At 37.9% G+C, this 18198-nt stretch overlaps 2 protein-coding genes across 2 annotated transcripts in view; both read left to right on the forward strand.

The window, feature by feature from the left end:
* LOC140135911 (uncharacterized) overlaps positions 1-18198 on the forward strand; it is a 232440-nt gene that overhangs the window by 126492 nt on the left and 87750 nt on the right. The gene's annotated exons all lie outside the window — the stretch shown is intronic.
* The window catches only part of LOC140136398 (uncharacterized), a 45044-nt gene that overhangs the window by 23425 nt on the left and 3421 nt on the right, over positions 1-18198 (forward strand). The window contains exons 29-41 of the mRNA XM_072158122.1: positions 103-357; positions 4949-5203; positions 6114-6368; positions 7124-7378; positions 8249-8503; positions 9066-9320; positions 10302-10556; positions 11200-11454; positions 12350-12604; positions 13350-13604; positions 14954-15208; positions 16375-16629; positions 17120-17377. Coding sequence (XP_072014223.1) covers positions 103-357; positions 4949-5203; positions 6114-6368; positions 7124-7378; positions 8249-8503; positions 9066-9320; positions 10302-10556; positions 11200-11454; positions 12350-12604; positions 13350-13604; positions 14954-15208; positions 16375-16629; positions 17120-17377 — 3318 coding nt within the window. The remainder of the gene's footprint in view (positions 1-102; positions 358-4948; positions 5204-6113; positions 6369-7123; positions 7379-8248; positions 8504-9065; positions 9321-10301; positions 10557-11199; positions 11455-12349; positions 12605-13349; positions 13605-14953; positions 15209-16374; positions 16630-17119; positions 17378-18198) is intronic.

An 18198-nucleotide genomic window follows, 5' to 3' on the forward strand; every position in this document is an offset into this window, starting at 1 on the left:
AGTGCTACATGGCTCTGTAAACCTCTCCAATATTTCTGTTAAAGAAATAAGCCATAAATATTAAAATACTAAGAATGTGTTTAATCTGTTTCATCTTCACAGTTGCAGACAGAGACACAACACCGCCTGTTGTTTCCAATTGCCCTCAGCCTCTGCGCATTGTAGTCCCTATTGGCTCTACCTCCATGGTTGCCTCGTGGACAGAACCTACTGTGGCTGACAACTCTGGTGTGACACCTGCCATTACTAGATCACATATTCCTGGTGATAGCTTCCCTGTTGGCAGTACGCAGGTGTTATATACCTTTACGGATATGTCTGGCAATATTGCAACCTGTACATTCCCTATAACCATCGGTAATTGACACAGCTTTTTCTTTTCATTCGTGTTGGTTATTGATTGTCAGTAATGTGGATGGTGATAGCTTGGGGTATTTTTTGGAAATAGTAATTAGTATGAGTTTATATTGGTTATCAATCAAAGCAAACACATTAATTCATGATCTGATATTCATGGTGGTACCAAATTCAAATCCTTGTGAAGTTAAAGTGAAACCCCCATTTTTGGTTCAAGTTCCTTGGGGAATTAGTCAAGGTCAACAAACACATTAATTGACATTAGTTAAAAAACACATTAATTCATGATCTGATATTCATGGTGGAACCAAATTCAAATCCTTGTGAAGTTAAAGTGAAAGCCCCACTTTTGGTTCAAATTCCATGGGGAATTAGTCAAGGTTAAAAATTATCCATGTAAATTCTGTTCTGTCTGTCATCCAAGTAACAGGTGTATTGTCAGTTCTTCTGTGGAGAACTGGTCAGACGGAGCTTCCTGTTTAAGGTGGCTGTGTACTCTCAGACATGAATGTAGTAAAAGTGCAATAACTTTGTAATTATTCATAAAACATATAAAAGTATACATTTTTATGAAGGCAAGACATCAATAAATCTTAATATAAATACAGATTTGGGGTAAAAACAACAATTTTGAAGAAAATCACAAAAAGCGAGTTTTTGGCAATATTTGTTAGGTACATCATAACAAAAAAACACTCTTTCCAAAATATTTTTTTTGTTTTTAGCTCAATCTTGAGGCTCCATTCCAAAAACGTTTTTTTTATTTTTTTGATATTGGCCTTATTTTTTGAGATTTTGACCATATAAGGCATCAAAATGAACTTTTTAAAATTCAAAAAGGCCTATTTGCACAAAATGATGCCCAAAATCGGAAATAGACCAAAATATAAAAAAATGAGAAAAACCGTTTCTTGAGTCGATCATGCTTTTTACGATGATCATATTTGCTTACCTATAGATGCTGTATTTATTGAGTTATCGTCAGGGACAGAGCGATTTGCGCGAACTTTCTTTCCGCGCAATTTAGAGATACATGATTTGCACTGAAAAAAAGTTCCGCGCAATTCCGCGCAATTTGCTATTTTTTTTCCGCGCAAATCGCCTGTCCCTGGTTATCGTAGTACCTAAATCGTCATTTTACCGAGAAAATGAACATTGAAATAATGGCCGTTGAAGTTTAAAGTGGTCACATTTTGCACTTTCATCGAATCTCACAGGAGAATGCGACAGTTTTCGCTTTTTGTAACTTATATTACGTGAACATCGGGTAAATCCACAGCCCTTGAGAAGTTTGAGCGAAATCCATTCATAACTTGATATTTAAATCGGGGAAGAACTTGAAAAACCCACATTTTATCAGCTAAAACGGAGCCATTTGACCACTAGGTTTTTGTGAAATCAGTGCTTCCGTGGTGTTTCCATAAGATGCGCGGCGCATGCAGATAAGCGTCACGTATTTGTGCGTTAACAAATTGCGCGATACGCAACGCGATGAGTTGTTGCGCGCGTGTACCTTGCTGGTACAACAAAGATTTTCTTTCCTTTTCAATTTCAAATACGAGTGGAATAGTGAAATAAAATCCTTAAAATATTGCAGTTGGAGTTTACAAATCTGGATTTTCATTCCTTGTATTTATAAAAAACATAACAAGGTACAAACATATCATAAAAACTCAATTTTGAGAAAGAAACAATGGCTAGAGTACACAGCCGCGTTAAGCAATTTTACATTACGATATATTTTAGATGTGTGCATGAGCTGTGGCTTATGATTGAAAGGTTACAGATTATGATATGATCTTTCTTTACCTTAATACATATTTAATGATTGTAATGCACATATCAAATGCATCCTCGCCCCTGGGGACCCGGGGATGGCCGGTCGTGGGCCGTGGATTTTGGGTTTAAAAGTTCAAGTCCCGGTAAACACCTGGCCAGTCCCGGACCCACCCGGCAAAACTCTCAGCCACTCCCGGCCCCCGGGCGAATATCCGATGCAAACCGATGCAAACCCGGGTATTCCTCGCCCAAGTTCCCGCCCTTAGCATCGGATATAGGCCTGGATCTACATATGGTTTTAATATCGCGGGCTCAAAATTCGGTATTTAGGTATGTCTTCACTAAATGGACTGCCGAGCTCTGGACATGCTGATTCAAACGCTTCAAATATAGGCCAACATGTGTGTTCCATTGCAAATACGTCAGTTACGCACCTTGTTGCGGAACATCTAAAAACGATAACGAAATTAAATGCGTCCGTATTCCATAGTGGCGTATAGAGGGCGCCATAATAAACAACTTTTCGAGAAAATCGGGTTTGAAGAAATGCCAATTTAAAATCGAGTTGTGTAAATCAGACATTCATTATATTTTGTAAATGATGTGAAATTTCTGTAGTAAACTAAATAGATTTTATTGTTATATATTTTTCTAAAGAAATAAATACATACTATTGCTGGCAAACTGAAAATAAAACTATACGTCACTATGGAAAAGCGAACAAAACGCAATACCCTAACCTAACGTTAACCGTGACGCCACCTCGGTCGCCGTGTAATCCCTATGGCGTTACTTTTCGTCGTTCAGTATTCCATAGTGGCGATAGGTCCGATGCGTGTCGCCACTATGACATACGATGTTTTTCATTTTTGCCGGTATTTCATAATTATAAAATGTGTATACAAAGTGGCGTATGGTCGATACGCCACTATGGAATACAAAAAATGTCACTTTGTAACTATACGCCACATTTAATTAATTGATTACTAATTAATTAGCTAATTATGACTGATGAGACTTAGAAAAAATGAAAGAGAACATCATTAAAAACATATGTGCCAATTTTCAAAAAATGACCAAAAATCACTATACGCCACTATGGAATACAGCCGACGAATTAGGCTACCTAGATTCTCGTCACTAGTACAGAGCAGCGTAATTCTCAGATATAGGCCTACTGTTTCCACTTTCGGACTAACGTCTATTATGTCTAATGACCCTTTTTCGGACGAGCACACCGTCGAAGGAATTTTACGTTACATATAACAATGTCGGATCCCAGTCACCCGACTTTCCCACTTAGTCATTTCGTGTATTTGTCATGCTTTACAGTGGCAGGGGAACGGGACAAGAGGGGGATCCCTGTGTGCCATCAAGTGCTATATTTAATATGCATGCTTGTTTTAAATATTACGAGGCATGAATGGCGGGTCGGAAAATGCCGGGAATAAACCAGGAATATAGGGCCTACATGTAGGTCTATGATTAAAACATCAAAGATATGAAAGATCAGATCACTGCATTTACATCTGTCCACGATTATACGGGAGTGGCGAATGTTCGATCTTTGCATGAACATTTTAAGCACATAATATTATAGGCCTATATATGATTTTTTTTAAATGTCAATCCAAAATGCAACTTCAATAATTATAATGAGGCTATTCTGTAAAGGCCCATACCCCATCCAAATAGGCCTACCTTGTATCTTGTTTAAAATCAAATGACCATCTATCAAATTTTTGGCGCACTAGATATAGTTATTAATATTTTGTAGCAGGCTCTCGTATGCACGTGCATGTCAAGAAGCCAGTGTGGTCTGGTTAAACATGTTAACTTTAGAGCCCCGCTAAATAGCAGATACATGAACTACTATGGCAAAATTTGGAAACAACAGCCAAGATTTTGTTTTTGGAATGGATTTATATGAACAGTATTAACAATAATGTGGCGACTCAGTGGATTATTAATATACATCCACGGCTCAGGTACGGCCAGGTGATAGGATTCCATGACCCATAAATGTGTACATCCTTACTAGCAAACCACTGCCCATTTTACTGGTTGGAACCACCCGGGTAAGTTACAACATAATCCCGCCCTGCTCGGGTAAAGTCCCGCCCACTTTCCCGGGTTTTGGCAAACGCAAGTCTTATACCAGTCCCGCCAACACCGGCTCCCCGGGATACATTTTGAGTCAAATCCGGGTCACATGATGTCAAGTCCCGGACCATCCCCGGGTCCCCAGGGGCCGGGATTGCATTTGATAGGTGCATAATGACAAGGTCATATTTAAATACACTTTCAAAGTACAAGCATAGCACAAGACTGTCATGTTACTGCCAGTTTGCAGTATAACCTTTTCCACATGAAAATGGAAATTCAGTGGAAATTCTTGAAATGTCATACCGAATTTCCTTAAATAGTCGCCCCCTCAAATAAACACCCCACCACTTTTTTCAACCAAGATGTTTAAAAAATGCCGATATTTTCATGCTATCTTGTGTAGTAAGCTTACCAAGTTGCTCACATGGTTGATAATAGCGTTAATAATCAGCAAAAATCATGGTCGGAAACCCAGGAAGTGAACCAGAAGTCAGTGTTTCTAGTTCATAGTTTGTCATTTCAGCATGAGTTTTAAGCTTACCTAATGATTTTAACAGGAATTATTGTTCTAATAATGACCTCAAATAAACGCCCCCTGTTTGGAAAATGCAACACCTCCGGGGGCGTTTATTCGAGGAAATAAGGTATAACCGAATGGCACTAAATATTCAAAATTTCTAATATTTTGTTTATATTTTTATAACAGTTGCATCACAAGACACAATCCAACCAGTGATAACAGGCTGCCCTCAACCTATCACATACATGACACCAATTGGAGCCACACAGATTGAGGTTACCTGGACAGAACCTACAGCAACTGATAACTCTGGTCTTCCCACAACGAGGACAAGAACCCACCAGCCTTCAGATACGTTCAGACTTGGTACTACACAAGTGTTGTATACGTTCACTGATCAAGCTGGCAATTCAGCTCAATGCTTATTTGATGTGACAGTAGGTAAGTACAAAGAAACCACTTCCTTTAACCCCATGAGCACTACCTGCCGATTGGCCAAAAAGAAGTTTTTATTATCAATTGACCCAATCAGCAACATTGTTAGAATAATTTCACCAAGCAAAAAAATTGGGGTGAATTATTTGCAAAGCTCCATTCTGATTGGTGATTAAAGTGAAGATATCATGTAATTGACCAATCAGAGTCAATGTTAAATTGGCAGGTAGTGCTCAGTGGGTTAAAGAATTGATCACAACTTGAGTTCCCTCCTGAGGTACTTACCCCATTATAGCTAAAGGCAGTATATACAGATGGGTCAATGACTTGCATAAAATGGTGTTTAGTTCCCAGGAAGTGAGTTTTGCCTGATCCAAATTGTGGTCAAATAATGAAAAAGGAGGTGAGACATGACGAATTCTGTTATGGCAGTGGAGCCTAATGATAGCATCATATGAATATCAAACTTGAGATTCCACATAAAATGCTGGCATGTAGGCCTGCATGTTCACATCAGATGTGCCATTTTTCAGAGGGGTCAAAATGACCATACTTTTATTTATTTTCAGCCAGTTTTGATGACTTTTCACCCCAAATGTATGCACTATTTCAGTCTTTTCACCAGTTTCATGCTTTTGAGCAGTAATAAGTTTCATCTCTGGCTTGAACTTAAAGACGTCGATTTGGTGCATGTGTGTAAAGCTACCATGAGATATTTACATTACTAACTGCACTAGGGAAAATGCAGTATAGATTGCTGATATAAAACTACATTACACATAGAATAGAATAAAATCCCGTGGATGGGTACGGCTGCTTCCTGGCTTGATCTGCATCAACTGCTTTATAAAAAAACCTTTTTAAATGAATAGTACAAGTTATAATATTATAAAATTCTGTATTTTATCCATATTAGTTTCAGTTCAAGACACTGAACCACCGGTTGTAAGTGGTTGTCCTCAACCTATAACCAGGATAATTGCTCTTGGAAGTACCTCTCAAACTGTGACCTGGACAGAGCCTACAGCTACTGATAACTCTGGTCAGACGCCTACTGTGTCTCAAACGCATCAGTCAGGGAGTAGTTTTAATGTTGGGACTACTACAGTGATGTACACATTCACAGATGCAGCCAGAAATTCGGCCACCTGCTCTTTCACTGTTACAATAAGTAAGTATCAATTGTTGAAAGCAAATTGGGTTATTGCATTTAAAATCCACACTCCCCCTGTGGAAGATTTTGCGAATATCTTCCACAGAGGGAGTATGAGTTTCAAATGGAATTAGCACTTTATCCAACTGAACTCTATTTGAAACTCACCCTCTCTCTGTAAAAGATTCAGATTGAATCTTTCTCAGAGGGTTTATGGAATTCAAATGGAACTGCCTAATGTGGTCATTCCAATCAAAATTCATACTCCCATTGTGGAAGATATTTCCAAAATCTTCTACAGGGGGAATGTGGATTTTAAATGGAATAGCCCAATTCAGTGTTCTATCATTGAACTTATTTTGGAATTCAATGTCATTATTAGACATTGAATTTCAGAAGTTAAAGGGACATCGCTATAAAAGCAGAACAGCATAAAATTCATCGCATTATTATAAATGTTGGCATTTTTGGAATAAATATAAATGTGCTAATAAACTGTGCTAATGGCTGAATGCAAGCTATTGAAGATGAAATCGTCGAAAGCATAATCTTCCTCACACACACCTCTTTCAAACCAGCATTATTCCTTGTCAAGAAAGATCTTCAGAAGCTTTCAGAGTTAAAAGTATATCCCATGTCTTGATTAGGGATGAAAACGACCGAGTTTTGGGCCGGCCTGCGATGTTAGCCAACTGCATCGTTTTCGAAGAGATTGCTTACCTACTTAACTTCAATGCATTATACATATTTTCTTTCATTTGTCATTTAATCAGCTGCTGAACAAGATACTTTTCCACCAACCATTAATGGATGTCCTAATGACATAAGCCTGACAGTCCCTTTTGGGACCACATCACAGGTAGTGACCTGGACTGAACCTACAGCTACTGATAATTCTGGCATGACACCTACTGTCACCCAAACCCATCAACCTGGTGATAGCTTTACTTTGGGGTCCGCTACAGTAACATATATATTTACTGATCAAGTAGGCAACAGTGGCAGATGTATGTTCTCAGTTGCAATTGGTAAGATATCTGTACTTGTTGTTTTTCTTTTTTAGGGGTTCTGAATTTGTTTAAAGAACCATGCTTGCTGTTGTGCACACCAAATGGAATGTGTGTCTGGTTTATGTAGTTGCTTATCCCATTTGCCGTGGTGTGTTGAAATAAGAATTCATTGGTTTCATGGTCTTTATACTAAATGTAGAGACCAAAATTCAAAGTTTTGTAAATGTCATATTAAAAAAACTATGTCAGCAATGTTTCTATATAGAAACACTGAATCCAACCTGGCGATTCACATGTTAACCTTGCTATATCAGCGATGTAGCCGAATAAGTCATGAACCTGCAAATGTATGACCCCTAAAGGCAAGTAATGATAAATTTGCAAGTAAATTTCAGTGAAATATTTAATCAGTTTGTTCATCAAGTTCTGTAGAATGTACTTTGGAAATTATACCCAAATAAGCTTAAATTTTGCCTGTTGTTGCAAAAGTATTCCATGAAATTCAGGCTCTACCTTTATACCAGTCAATTAGATGACCACAAAATGTCTTCAAACACTTACCACCTGTTCTGTTTTATTTCTTCTATATTCTGGGGCACTTAATCAGTTGAAAACACAATTAATCTGTCCTTCCTCTGTCACCAGATATGCTTCCAAGCACAGTCTTTACTTGATATATCCAGATCTTTACCTCGCTCTTTGATAAAAAAAAATTGAGTGTTTGAGTGAGTAAACCCTTCACCTTAGTCCTGGTAAAGTTACTAGAAAACTGAGTCAGAGAAACGATTATGCAAATTTGCCGTTTTCGAAATTTCATGTGGTATGTCACTGCTCACATAGCAGCTTTTATTTTCAAACTAAAGAGTTTCTCATATCTTTTCCTTACAGCCATTGGAATTGACACTGAGCCTCCTGTTGTGCAAAGCTGCCCTCTGTCAATGATGTACACCGTATCTCTTGGTATCCCATTTCGAGAAGTCACCTGGACAGAGCCTACAGCTACTGATAACTCTGGCATGACACCTATTGCAACACAATCCCATCAATCTGGTGATAATTTTCCAGTTGGGATGACACAGGTTACTTACACATTCACTGATATGGCAGGAAACCAAGCAGCATGTATGTTTGCCATTACTATTGGTAAGTATTAACCCTAACCGTCTAAGGGCTTTTTGGCGACGGGAAGGGAAAGAAGGAAAGAATAAAGAGAGAAAAGAAAGAAAGAAGTAGTTTGCTCTGGGTGGGATTCGAACCCGAGACCCCTTGCATGCCAAGCACTAGCTCGGTCGTCGACACTTTGCCACAGGTCTTGGGCTTCGCTGGCCAGCGAAACCTTGCCTATATATCACTTAATGTGATTGCGTCATCACACCACGTGGGATGCACGCACGAACAGCGCATATATCAAATAGTATTTTGTAGTATACAGGAGGGTTAGGGTTAAGTATTCATACATTCCTAGATAGTGAGAACCAATCAGAGCAAACATTAATAAATTAGTAGCCGTGCATAAATATTGTATAATTGCATGGCGCGCACTCTGCATAGTATGCGCAGTGCTTTCAGATGCGTTCATTTTTCTTGCGGGTGGATGCATTTTCTAACATTTTTAGTGATTGTGGTTTTGTTAATATAATTATAATAAAAATATGGAAAACAAATCACTAAATATACAGTTGTGTTGCCTCTTTCCCCATTGCAGTTTCTGTGCTCGACACAACAGCACCAGTGGTCAGTAACTGTCCAGAATCTCGCACATCAGAAGTCCCTTTCGGAACAGCATCATTGATGATTGTTTGGGTGGAACCTACAGCTACCGATGATTCAGGCCAGGTACCGACAGTCTCTCAAACTCATCGGCCAGGGGATTCTTTCAGCGTTGGAATTACTAGTGTTTCATACAGGTTTACTGATGGGGCTGGTAATCAAGTGGCTTGTAGATTTACAGTGACTGTTGGTAAGATGATCAACGTTTTTAAAAGTAATGACCAGGGGTGAATCCAGGATTGTCTCTGTGGGGCACAGAGGCTGGAATTGGCTGATATTCAGCTGATTTGGAATGATTTTGCTTAATTTTAGCTTAAAGTTTTTGGATAGCGTACACTGTATTATCGCCTTTATGGATCTGCTCCTGATGATGATGTGCAATTCAATAAATTTGCCGTAGAAGTGACGTAAATAAGAGGATTAACTACCATAGCAATAGATAAATACAATTTTAAATATATCGCCCTGCACTACATTGTTCACGCAGTACCTATGCATTGAACCATAGATGTCAAAGAAATGCTGATTACTCGCATCTGTAAGATTAGTATCTTTGAAAAGAGCGGTATTGTATTCAATCTATGATTGCAGATATACACAGGTGATTAGTGCAAGTTGCTTGTAGTGCAGGGCAATCTATTCAAAAATTGTATTCATCTATTGCTATGGTAGCTAATCTGATTATTACGTCACTTCTACGGCGATGTTATTCTCCAATTCAAATATGAAAGCTTTATTTAATGTGTCACCAGTAGTGGACCATTTTGACGTTACCAATTTTGAAAGCATTGCAGTGTGAACTAATCATAATACCATACTACCTCAAGTATAGTCCCACCCCCGAAAAATTACCAAAATTAGGGGGTGGGACTATACACGAATGCTGGGAAGTTAACAGTGCGAATTAAAATGCATAAGGTGCATGGGCAGTTACAATACATTAAGTTCAAAGACAATTTTTTTACACGTTCTGGAATTTTTTGGGGAAAATGGGGTGGGACTTTAAGGTGGGACTTATACGTACCTCCTCTGCACACATTATAAATTTTGTTTGTCACGGTAGCCAAAACTTCTTTTTTCTTATACATGCATGTTTATCATACTTCTTGAAAGGACTACCAACTAAGATCTAATCTCACATCTCTACCTTATTTTTTTGTCTTCTTTGCAGTTGAAGCAGTTGACACTGTCCCACCAGTAGTTTCTGGTTGTCCCATGTCTGTTACTTATCTTGTGCCATTTGGGACACCTTCAAGAGTTGTCACCTGGAATGAACCTACTGCTTCTGATAACTCTGGATTGACACCCATTGTTACTCGCTCTCATCTACCTGGAGTTTCCTTTGCTACTGGGAGCACTCAAGTTTCTTATACATTCACCGATCAAGCAGGAAATTCTGCGATGTGCATGTTTACTGTTGTTATTGGTAAGAACTTTATTGCTCTATGTTTGATTGATGATTACAGATGATGATGATAAAAGTGATGATGATGGTGATTTTGTTATTGTTGGCAGTGAATGTGTGCCTTTGTTGACATGTTTTGATGATAGTGATGGTGTTTGTGATGATGTGTTATGTTGATGTTAACAATTATGGCAGCTTCAGTGAAGAAAATGTCAATGCCTTGGATGAAAATAATGACATATTGAATATGATTTAGAAAAACTGCATTTAGTGGTTGATGATGCAAGTCATGGTAATAATTATGATGACCATAGCTCTGTGTAGGCAGCTTGAAAAAGTAAACTTGTTCAGACTTGTGTGCTTCAAGCCTTCTGATTAGGCCTTAAAAAATTGTTTGATTGGCATAACCTGTCCGCCCTTAGAAATAGACACAACCCTAGACTGTTTTTCTTATTTATTTGCAAAAACATCATTTTTTTTAAATTAAAATTTTTAAAAAGAAAAAGAAAAAGAAAAAAACGTTCCAAGGCCTTTATCATACGCAATTTACAGCTCAAAATGTTTGTAAAAAAATGCCGACCGACCTACCCTAATTTTTTTTATGTTCACTAATGAAACATTTTTTTAGGCCTTATAAACATATCCGAATCTCTCATGTCCACAGTATCTCAAAGTGACACCACACCACCTGTCATCAGCAATTGCCCAACATCCATCATGGAGTCAGTCCCAATTGGCACAACATCTCGCACAGTTGCTTGGACAGAACCTACAGCTACGGATATCTCTGGAGTAAGTCCGACACGTACACGGACACACCAACCAGGGCAGGTGTTTGAAGTTGGCATGACTGTCGTAACCTATATATTCACGGATACGAGTACAAACTCGGCTGAATGTACATTTGTTGTTACTATAAGTAAGCTTTGATACTAAGGCAAAGAAAACAAATTATACTTTGATCAGCTCGTAATCGGCGGGCCTTATAACATGGCGGATTAATATCAAAATATTTTATTTTGAGAATTTTCTTGTGACATCTTGCCAGAAGCATCACAAATTATTATTTGAAGTCCTATGCTTTGTCTACTTTCTTTAACAAACAAAATAAAGACAAGACAGGTCAACTAATACCACTCTTAACGTGGGTCTACTTTTCAGCATAGTGGTAAAAGCCTAACATGATTTCCCGCCTATTACGAGCTGATAAAACTATAGTTTAATCTTTCGATCGACCATCAATGCTTGGTCGATTCTTATTATTTATGAAATCAATTAATTGACTGTTGTTAATTGTGCGAACATATGAATTTTGGTATGTATTGATATTGACTGATATAAATTTAGTATTGATTCTCATTAATTAGTTGTTAGTTCATTAATAACAAGCATCGAAGTAGCATATCGACGGTCGATCCAGAGATCAAACAAATTTGGATCTGGTGCCTAATATACCCTTTTATTATAGCCCTGACCTAAGCTAAAACAAAATTTATTTAATTTATTTAGATGGATAGTGCATTAGTTAGTCAGTCAGTTAGCTGATTGTTATTAATAATACTTGTACAAAAATAACAGTTACTCCAAATGAATGTGGGACATATTAGAAATACTTATTTAGTTTATACTTCATATATTTCAACTTATACTGTAAAATTGCAAGAATTATGGTAACCTACTAGCTATACAACTATACATTATCTGGGGAATTCACAAGATGACATCTCATAATTATATTTACACATTTCTCATTAATGATAAACATCAGTATGACTGTCTTTTGATTCTTTTCACCTTGATTTTTTTCTCTGCAGCCACTGAGCCAGATACAATCCCACCTGTGGTGACAGGCTGTCCCCAATCAGTGAGTTACCCGCTTCCAATAGGCTCAACCAACTTGCCTATCACATGGGTGGAACCTAGAGCTACTGATAACTCTGGCTTGGCACCCAATGTCATCAAAACTCATGAACCTGGGGATAACTTCCGTGTTGGAACTACTCAAGTCGCTTATACATTCATAGATCAAGCTGGGAATAGTGCTACATGTTCATTTGCCATCACTGTGGGTAAGTGTTGTTAAAGTCAGAGTGGTAGTTGTAGATGATATAAATGCAGGGTTGCCAAAAGATTTCAGCCCGAATCGAGGGTCAAATAATCGAAAGGTCGCCCAATTTTTCTCTTTAACATTGGTTTCTATGGGGCAGGAAACTATCAGAAGTCGCGGGAGCCAATGTTGAAAAGTCGCCCAATTTTTTTCTTAACCATTGGTTTCTATGGGACAGGAAATTGTCAAAAGTTGGGGAAAATCTTCAAAAGTCGCCCAATTGGGCTACCAAATCATGGGTTTGGCAACCCTAATAATGATAATGATGATGATGATTACAATAAGGAGGAGGATAACAACAATGGGTTGTTCCATTTAAAATCCACACTACCCCTGTGGAAGATTTTAGAAGTATCTTTCACAGGGGGAGTATGAATGTCAAATGAAATGAACACATTAGCAGCTCCATTTGAAACTCACCCTCCTGCATTGGAAGATTTAGGTTGAATCTTTCTCAGAGGGTGTATAAAATTCAAATGGAGCTGCCTAATGTAGTCATTTCATTTGAAATTCATACTTTCCCAGTGGATTTTAAATGGAACAGCCCAATCACAGAACAATAATAGCAACAGAAAATGTGGTCTCATGTAGCACACACATCCTATTGAAAGTGCATGCTTACGAGAAAAGAGAAATGCATTGAAGATAATAAGTGATTGCTAAGTGAGCTCTAAGTGAATTCTTTTTCCTTTTCATTGTCATTCCAGAATCATCAGGTGACATGACGCCTCCCATAATCAGCAACTGTCCACAGCCCGCCACCTACATGCTACCACCCAGTACAACATCACGTGTAGTGGTTTGGACAGAGCCTACAGCCGTAGATAACTCCGGTAGCATACCTGCAGTCACTCAATCCCATCACCCTGGTAATACCTTCCTTGTTGGGGCAACAGAAGTCACATATGTTTTCACTGACCAGGCAGACAATGAAGCAATATGTGCTTTTGTCATCAATATCGGTAAGAATATAATGTCTTTATGTCATCTTAGGTGACAGGTGCCATCCTGTGTGAATTTATATTAGGGTTCCCATGGTCCTTGAAAGTCCTTGAATTTGAAAACACCTTTTCAAGGCCCTGAAAGTCCTGGAAATTTGCACAAGGTCCTTGAAAGTCCTTAAAAACTAGAATTTTACCTAAAGTATAAATTTGACCAAATTTGGGGAGTGGAGAGGAGCTGTCACTTTTGTCAATATGTGCTGCATGGAGAGCCGTATCATGATTTTTGTATTGTGGTAAGTCCTTGAAAATCATGCTTTTGGGCCTTGAAAGTCCTTGAAAAGTCCTTGAATTCAAGGTGTGGGAATCCTGTTGTAATTTACTAGCTTCCTCTGGCACTTGTTTGCTGATTTTAGAGCAGTGGCCAATTGAATCACAATATGATATATTGGTACCTTAGCATTACTTGACCAAGCTTTGAACTGGTCCTTTTTACATGATAATAAGGACGAGCGCATCAGCCAGTGCTAAAAGACCTTGCCAAGAACTCGTAAGAAGTATGGAATTAAGATTGATTTTAATTTTGTTTCTCTGCATTAGTATAGCTTATAATGCATCTTCTATGCAAAAGAATAGGTCTACGTTTAGGCAAAGTTACAAAATTGAAGAACCATGTTATAATTTACCGCATGATTCAACCCACTGGGACCTAAGTCAACAATTTTGAATTTAAAATATAAGCGTTAATAAGACGGCTCAAAGTAGATTATGCATGAATGGCATCCAGGCTATATTTAGTTAAGATCTAAATACTCTATCCAGCATTTTTTATTTAAGTCAATTAGATTAGGTTTTCTGTTAATTTTATTTTGATTACATTAATACAGTTTGTTTTGCAGTGTAATACTTAAATTTAAACAATTATTCAACATTTTTTGCAGTTTACTGCGTATGAGAAGCACTTTGAAACAAATTGCATTGATTTAATAATTGCAATTGCAGCCAGAAGTGTATTTGACAGAAACACTGTCAATTTATGTGTACAGATTTCTTTGTTAGAAGAACTAAGAGAGATGGATATCTCGCTCAACAAAGTGCTGATGAAATACCAAAACTGTGCTGGTTTATTTGCAGCAAGATAAAAGCTGATACTGAACCACAGTATAATACACTTTTTGGCTGTTTGCACCACAAGATTTGGACATTTTGGGGAAAATGCCATAAAACTTCGACCCAGTTCAATAGGCCAGTAGTACATTGAACTCTTTGAAATGATCACAATAGATTGTAATAAATCAGCCTCCTTCACTGACCAGTCTTTTTTTAAAGACAGTTCTTGTTTTAAATATTCACTTGCCTTTAATTTTTAGTAACCACTGTTGACTTGACCCCACCTGTTGTAAGGGACTGCCCTCAACCTGAGACATACACCGTACCAGTAGGCGCAACAACACGTGTAGTATCCTGGCTAGAACCGATAGCTACCGATGATTCGGGCATGACACCTACTGTAGGCAGATCACACCAGCCTGGGCAGGCTTTTCCTATTGGAACTACTGATGTGATTTATACATTTTCTGATGAGACTGGCAACACTGCAGTGTGTACTTTTATGATTACAATAGGTAAGTCAAGTTTTCTGTTTCAGTTTTATGTCCTGGGGGCAGGGTTGCCAAAAAATGTCAGCCTGAATCTTGGGTCAAATAATCTAAAAGTCGCCCTATTTTTCTCTTAACATTGGTTTGTATGGGACAGGAAGCTATTGAAGTTGCGGGAGCCAATGTTGGAAAGTCACCCAATAATTACTTAACCATTGGTTTCTATGGGACAGGAAATTGTCAAAAGTCGCCCAATTGGGCTACCAAATCACGGGTATGGCAAACTTGCCTGGGGGTACTAAAATTTGGTTTGGGTGGGAGTGTGCCACTGAGAATTTGAAAGTGGACCCATCAATATACCAATTTTTCAAGAAATTATGACTCATCGATTTACCAAAATTCAAAATTTGCGGCCAAATTGAACACAAATTGTCTTAATTTTTACAACTTGTCCCCCAAATTTTTGGGAAATTTGTAACATTTTGGATACAGTGAGGCAAAATTGGGATATTTTCCAGCAAAATGGGCTATTTTCCAACAAAATTGGCCTATTTTCCAACAAAATTGAGACAATTTTCAAAAACAGGACCAATCCATTTACCAAAATTGGCCTAGAAAAGAGGGTCATTGGTGTACCAAAATACCGATAATGTTACCCATGTTTGTGGCACGTCCCTGTATGGTCATTTGTACTGAGTACCCCCCCCACTCCGGTTTATGTCCATCACATTTAACCCTATGGGTACTTCCATCCGAGTTATCAGCCTCTAAGAACTATTTTGATCGGTAATATTGAGGGCTATATCACTTATAGAACTGGTATTTGTAGGGTGTAAAGCTTTGAACTTGCTCAAGAAATCTAGCTTTAAATTTGCTCACCAATAGCTCCACATTCAAGGCTAGAGTCTTCAGCTATCAAAATCTAGTAAAAATTGATGGAGCATGACACCGTGTAAAGCAGTGCTGGGAAAGTTAAAAAGGGATTACACTTCAACTAAATTTTAGATTGTTCAAAATAGGCGAATGACTCGTGAAAATAACTGTCGTCCAAATTTAAACATCAACAAAATATTTTACATGCGTTGCCTCAAATGCGAAGCTATTGGTAGCACATTCGAAGCTAGATTTCACTAGAAATACAAATCAAGTGGTTGAATTAATGAATGAATGATTGAATTGTTTTTGTTTTCTAGTTGCATCAATAGACACCACACCACCTGTGGTCACTTTCTGTCCGGAGTCTACAGAATACGTCATACCACAAGGCACAACATCACTTAATGTAATATGGACGGAGCCCACAGCAGTGGATGACTCTGGTATGGTGCCAACGGTCAGCCAGTCACACACGCCAGGGGAAATATTTCCTATCGGGACGTCCCAAGTTGTCTATACCTTCATGGATCAGGCGGGGAATGCAGCATCTTGCATGTTTACAATTGATATTGGTATGGTTTCATTTATCTTTATGATAAATTATTACATTGAGACAGAAAACAGGATAATTGCTTGCCTATTTTGTGAATATAGAAAAAATAAATAGATATGTCAGTAATATATATATATAATCATACATACAGATTTTGTACTATTAAATATGGATTACCTGTCCAGCACCTGCTGATAGTCCTCAAATGACTGAATTTGAAAGTGAATATGTAGATTTCATGTAAAAAAATACAGATTATGTGTATGGTTTTGTCTATAAGTAAAGATTGGCTGCTCTGCCATAAACATAACCTCTGGAAAAAGACGCAAATTATCGTTCAATTCTGAAAAAACAAATGCCAGAGTTGTTCTCCATGAGCAACAAACCAAGATAGCAGATTTACCATCGTATGGTGCGATTTTGAGTCTGTAATCTTTTGGTATAATATCGTTGGTTATATAAGACATCCTAGAATTTTTTACAGCATATTTAACCTTTAACCTTTCCAGAACCACTAGGTGATGTCAACCCACCAGCCATCAGCAACTGTCCACAGCCAGTCAGTTACACAGTACTCCCACCGGGCCACACATCAATCAGCATTACATGGATAGAACCTACGGCCACGGATGACTCTGGTTCGGTTCTCACCGTCAGCCAATCACACAGACCTGGAGACTTGTTCCCTGTTGGATCTACTACAGTGACATACACATTCAGGGATAGGGATGGGAATGAAGCTACATGTTCTTTTGTCGTTGTCATCGGTAAATTATACATGATTTTACTACAGCATCTTTCTTCTCATCACTGACGGCTGGTTTTTTTTAAATCTTAAAGCTGGGCATGACTTTTTACTGCAGCTTTTGTCTTTTCATTAATTATACAATTTAAATTCCTTAATAAAGATTTCACAAATCAAAATAATACTATTTTCTGCATCTTCTAGCTGGGTTGCTTTTTATGTCTTAAAGCTGGGCATGATTTTTTACTGCAGTTTCTGTCTTCTCTTCATTAATTATACTATTTTCTCAAATCTTCTAACTGTTTTTGGTGATAAATCTGTAAAACTACTAAACTGCACATAAACTGTAAATGCAACTCTTTACTCGAAGTCATTTAAATTGAGTAATATAAACTATCTGCTATCTTTGGTACACTAATGTAATCAGATTTGCATTACTTGCATTTTTCTTGATATACGTTAATGCTCTGCATGCTAGTCATAAGCTTCAACATAAAAATTCCCAAGTTTTGAGGTATTTTCTCAAAATATCAAGAGCTATCTAAAGAACCACTGAACCAATACTAGGCTTGTTTGTACTCATTTTAATGCATTTTTCATGTTGATTCCAAATATGGTAATGAAAATTTACAATTCTGAAATTGTTGAAATATTTAATTTAAAAAAAAAAACTTGTCGTCTGCAGTCGACACCCGCATGGAGAGAGTTAAAAAGAAAGCTTTTCTGGTTGTATATGCCTGCCTATGACAACTCTTCTATGCTCACTTTTGCTCAATACTGACATGCTGTTCCCTCCAATATTGCACTCACTATATCCATGATTTGCCAGAGAAGAATACTCTA

The sequence above is a fragment of the Amphiura filiformis genome, chromosome 16 (assembly GCF_039555335.1).
Source record: "Amphiura filiformis chromosome 16, Afil_fr2py, whole genome shotgun sequence".
NCBI classification, from domain to species: Eukaryota; Metazoa; Echinodermata; class Ophiuroidea; order Amphilepidida; family Amphiuridae; genus Amphiura; species Amphiura filiformis.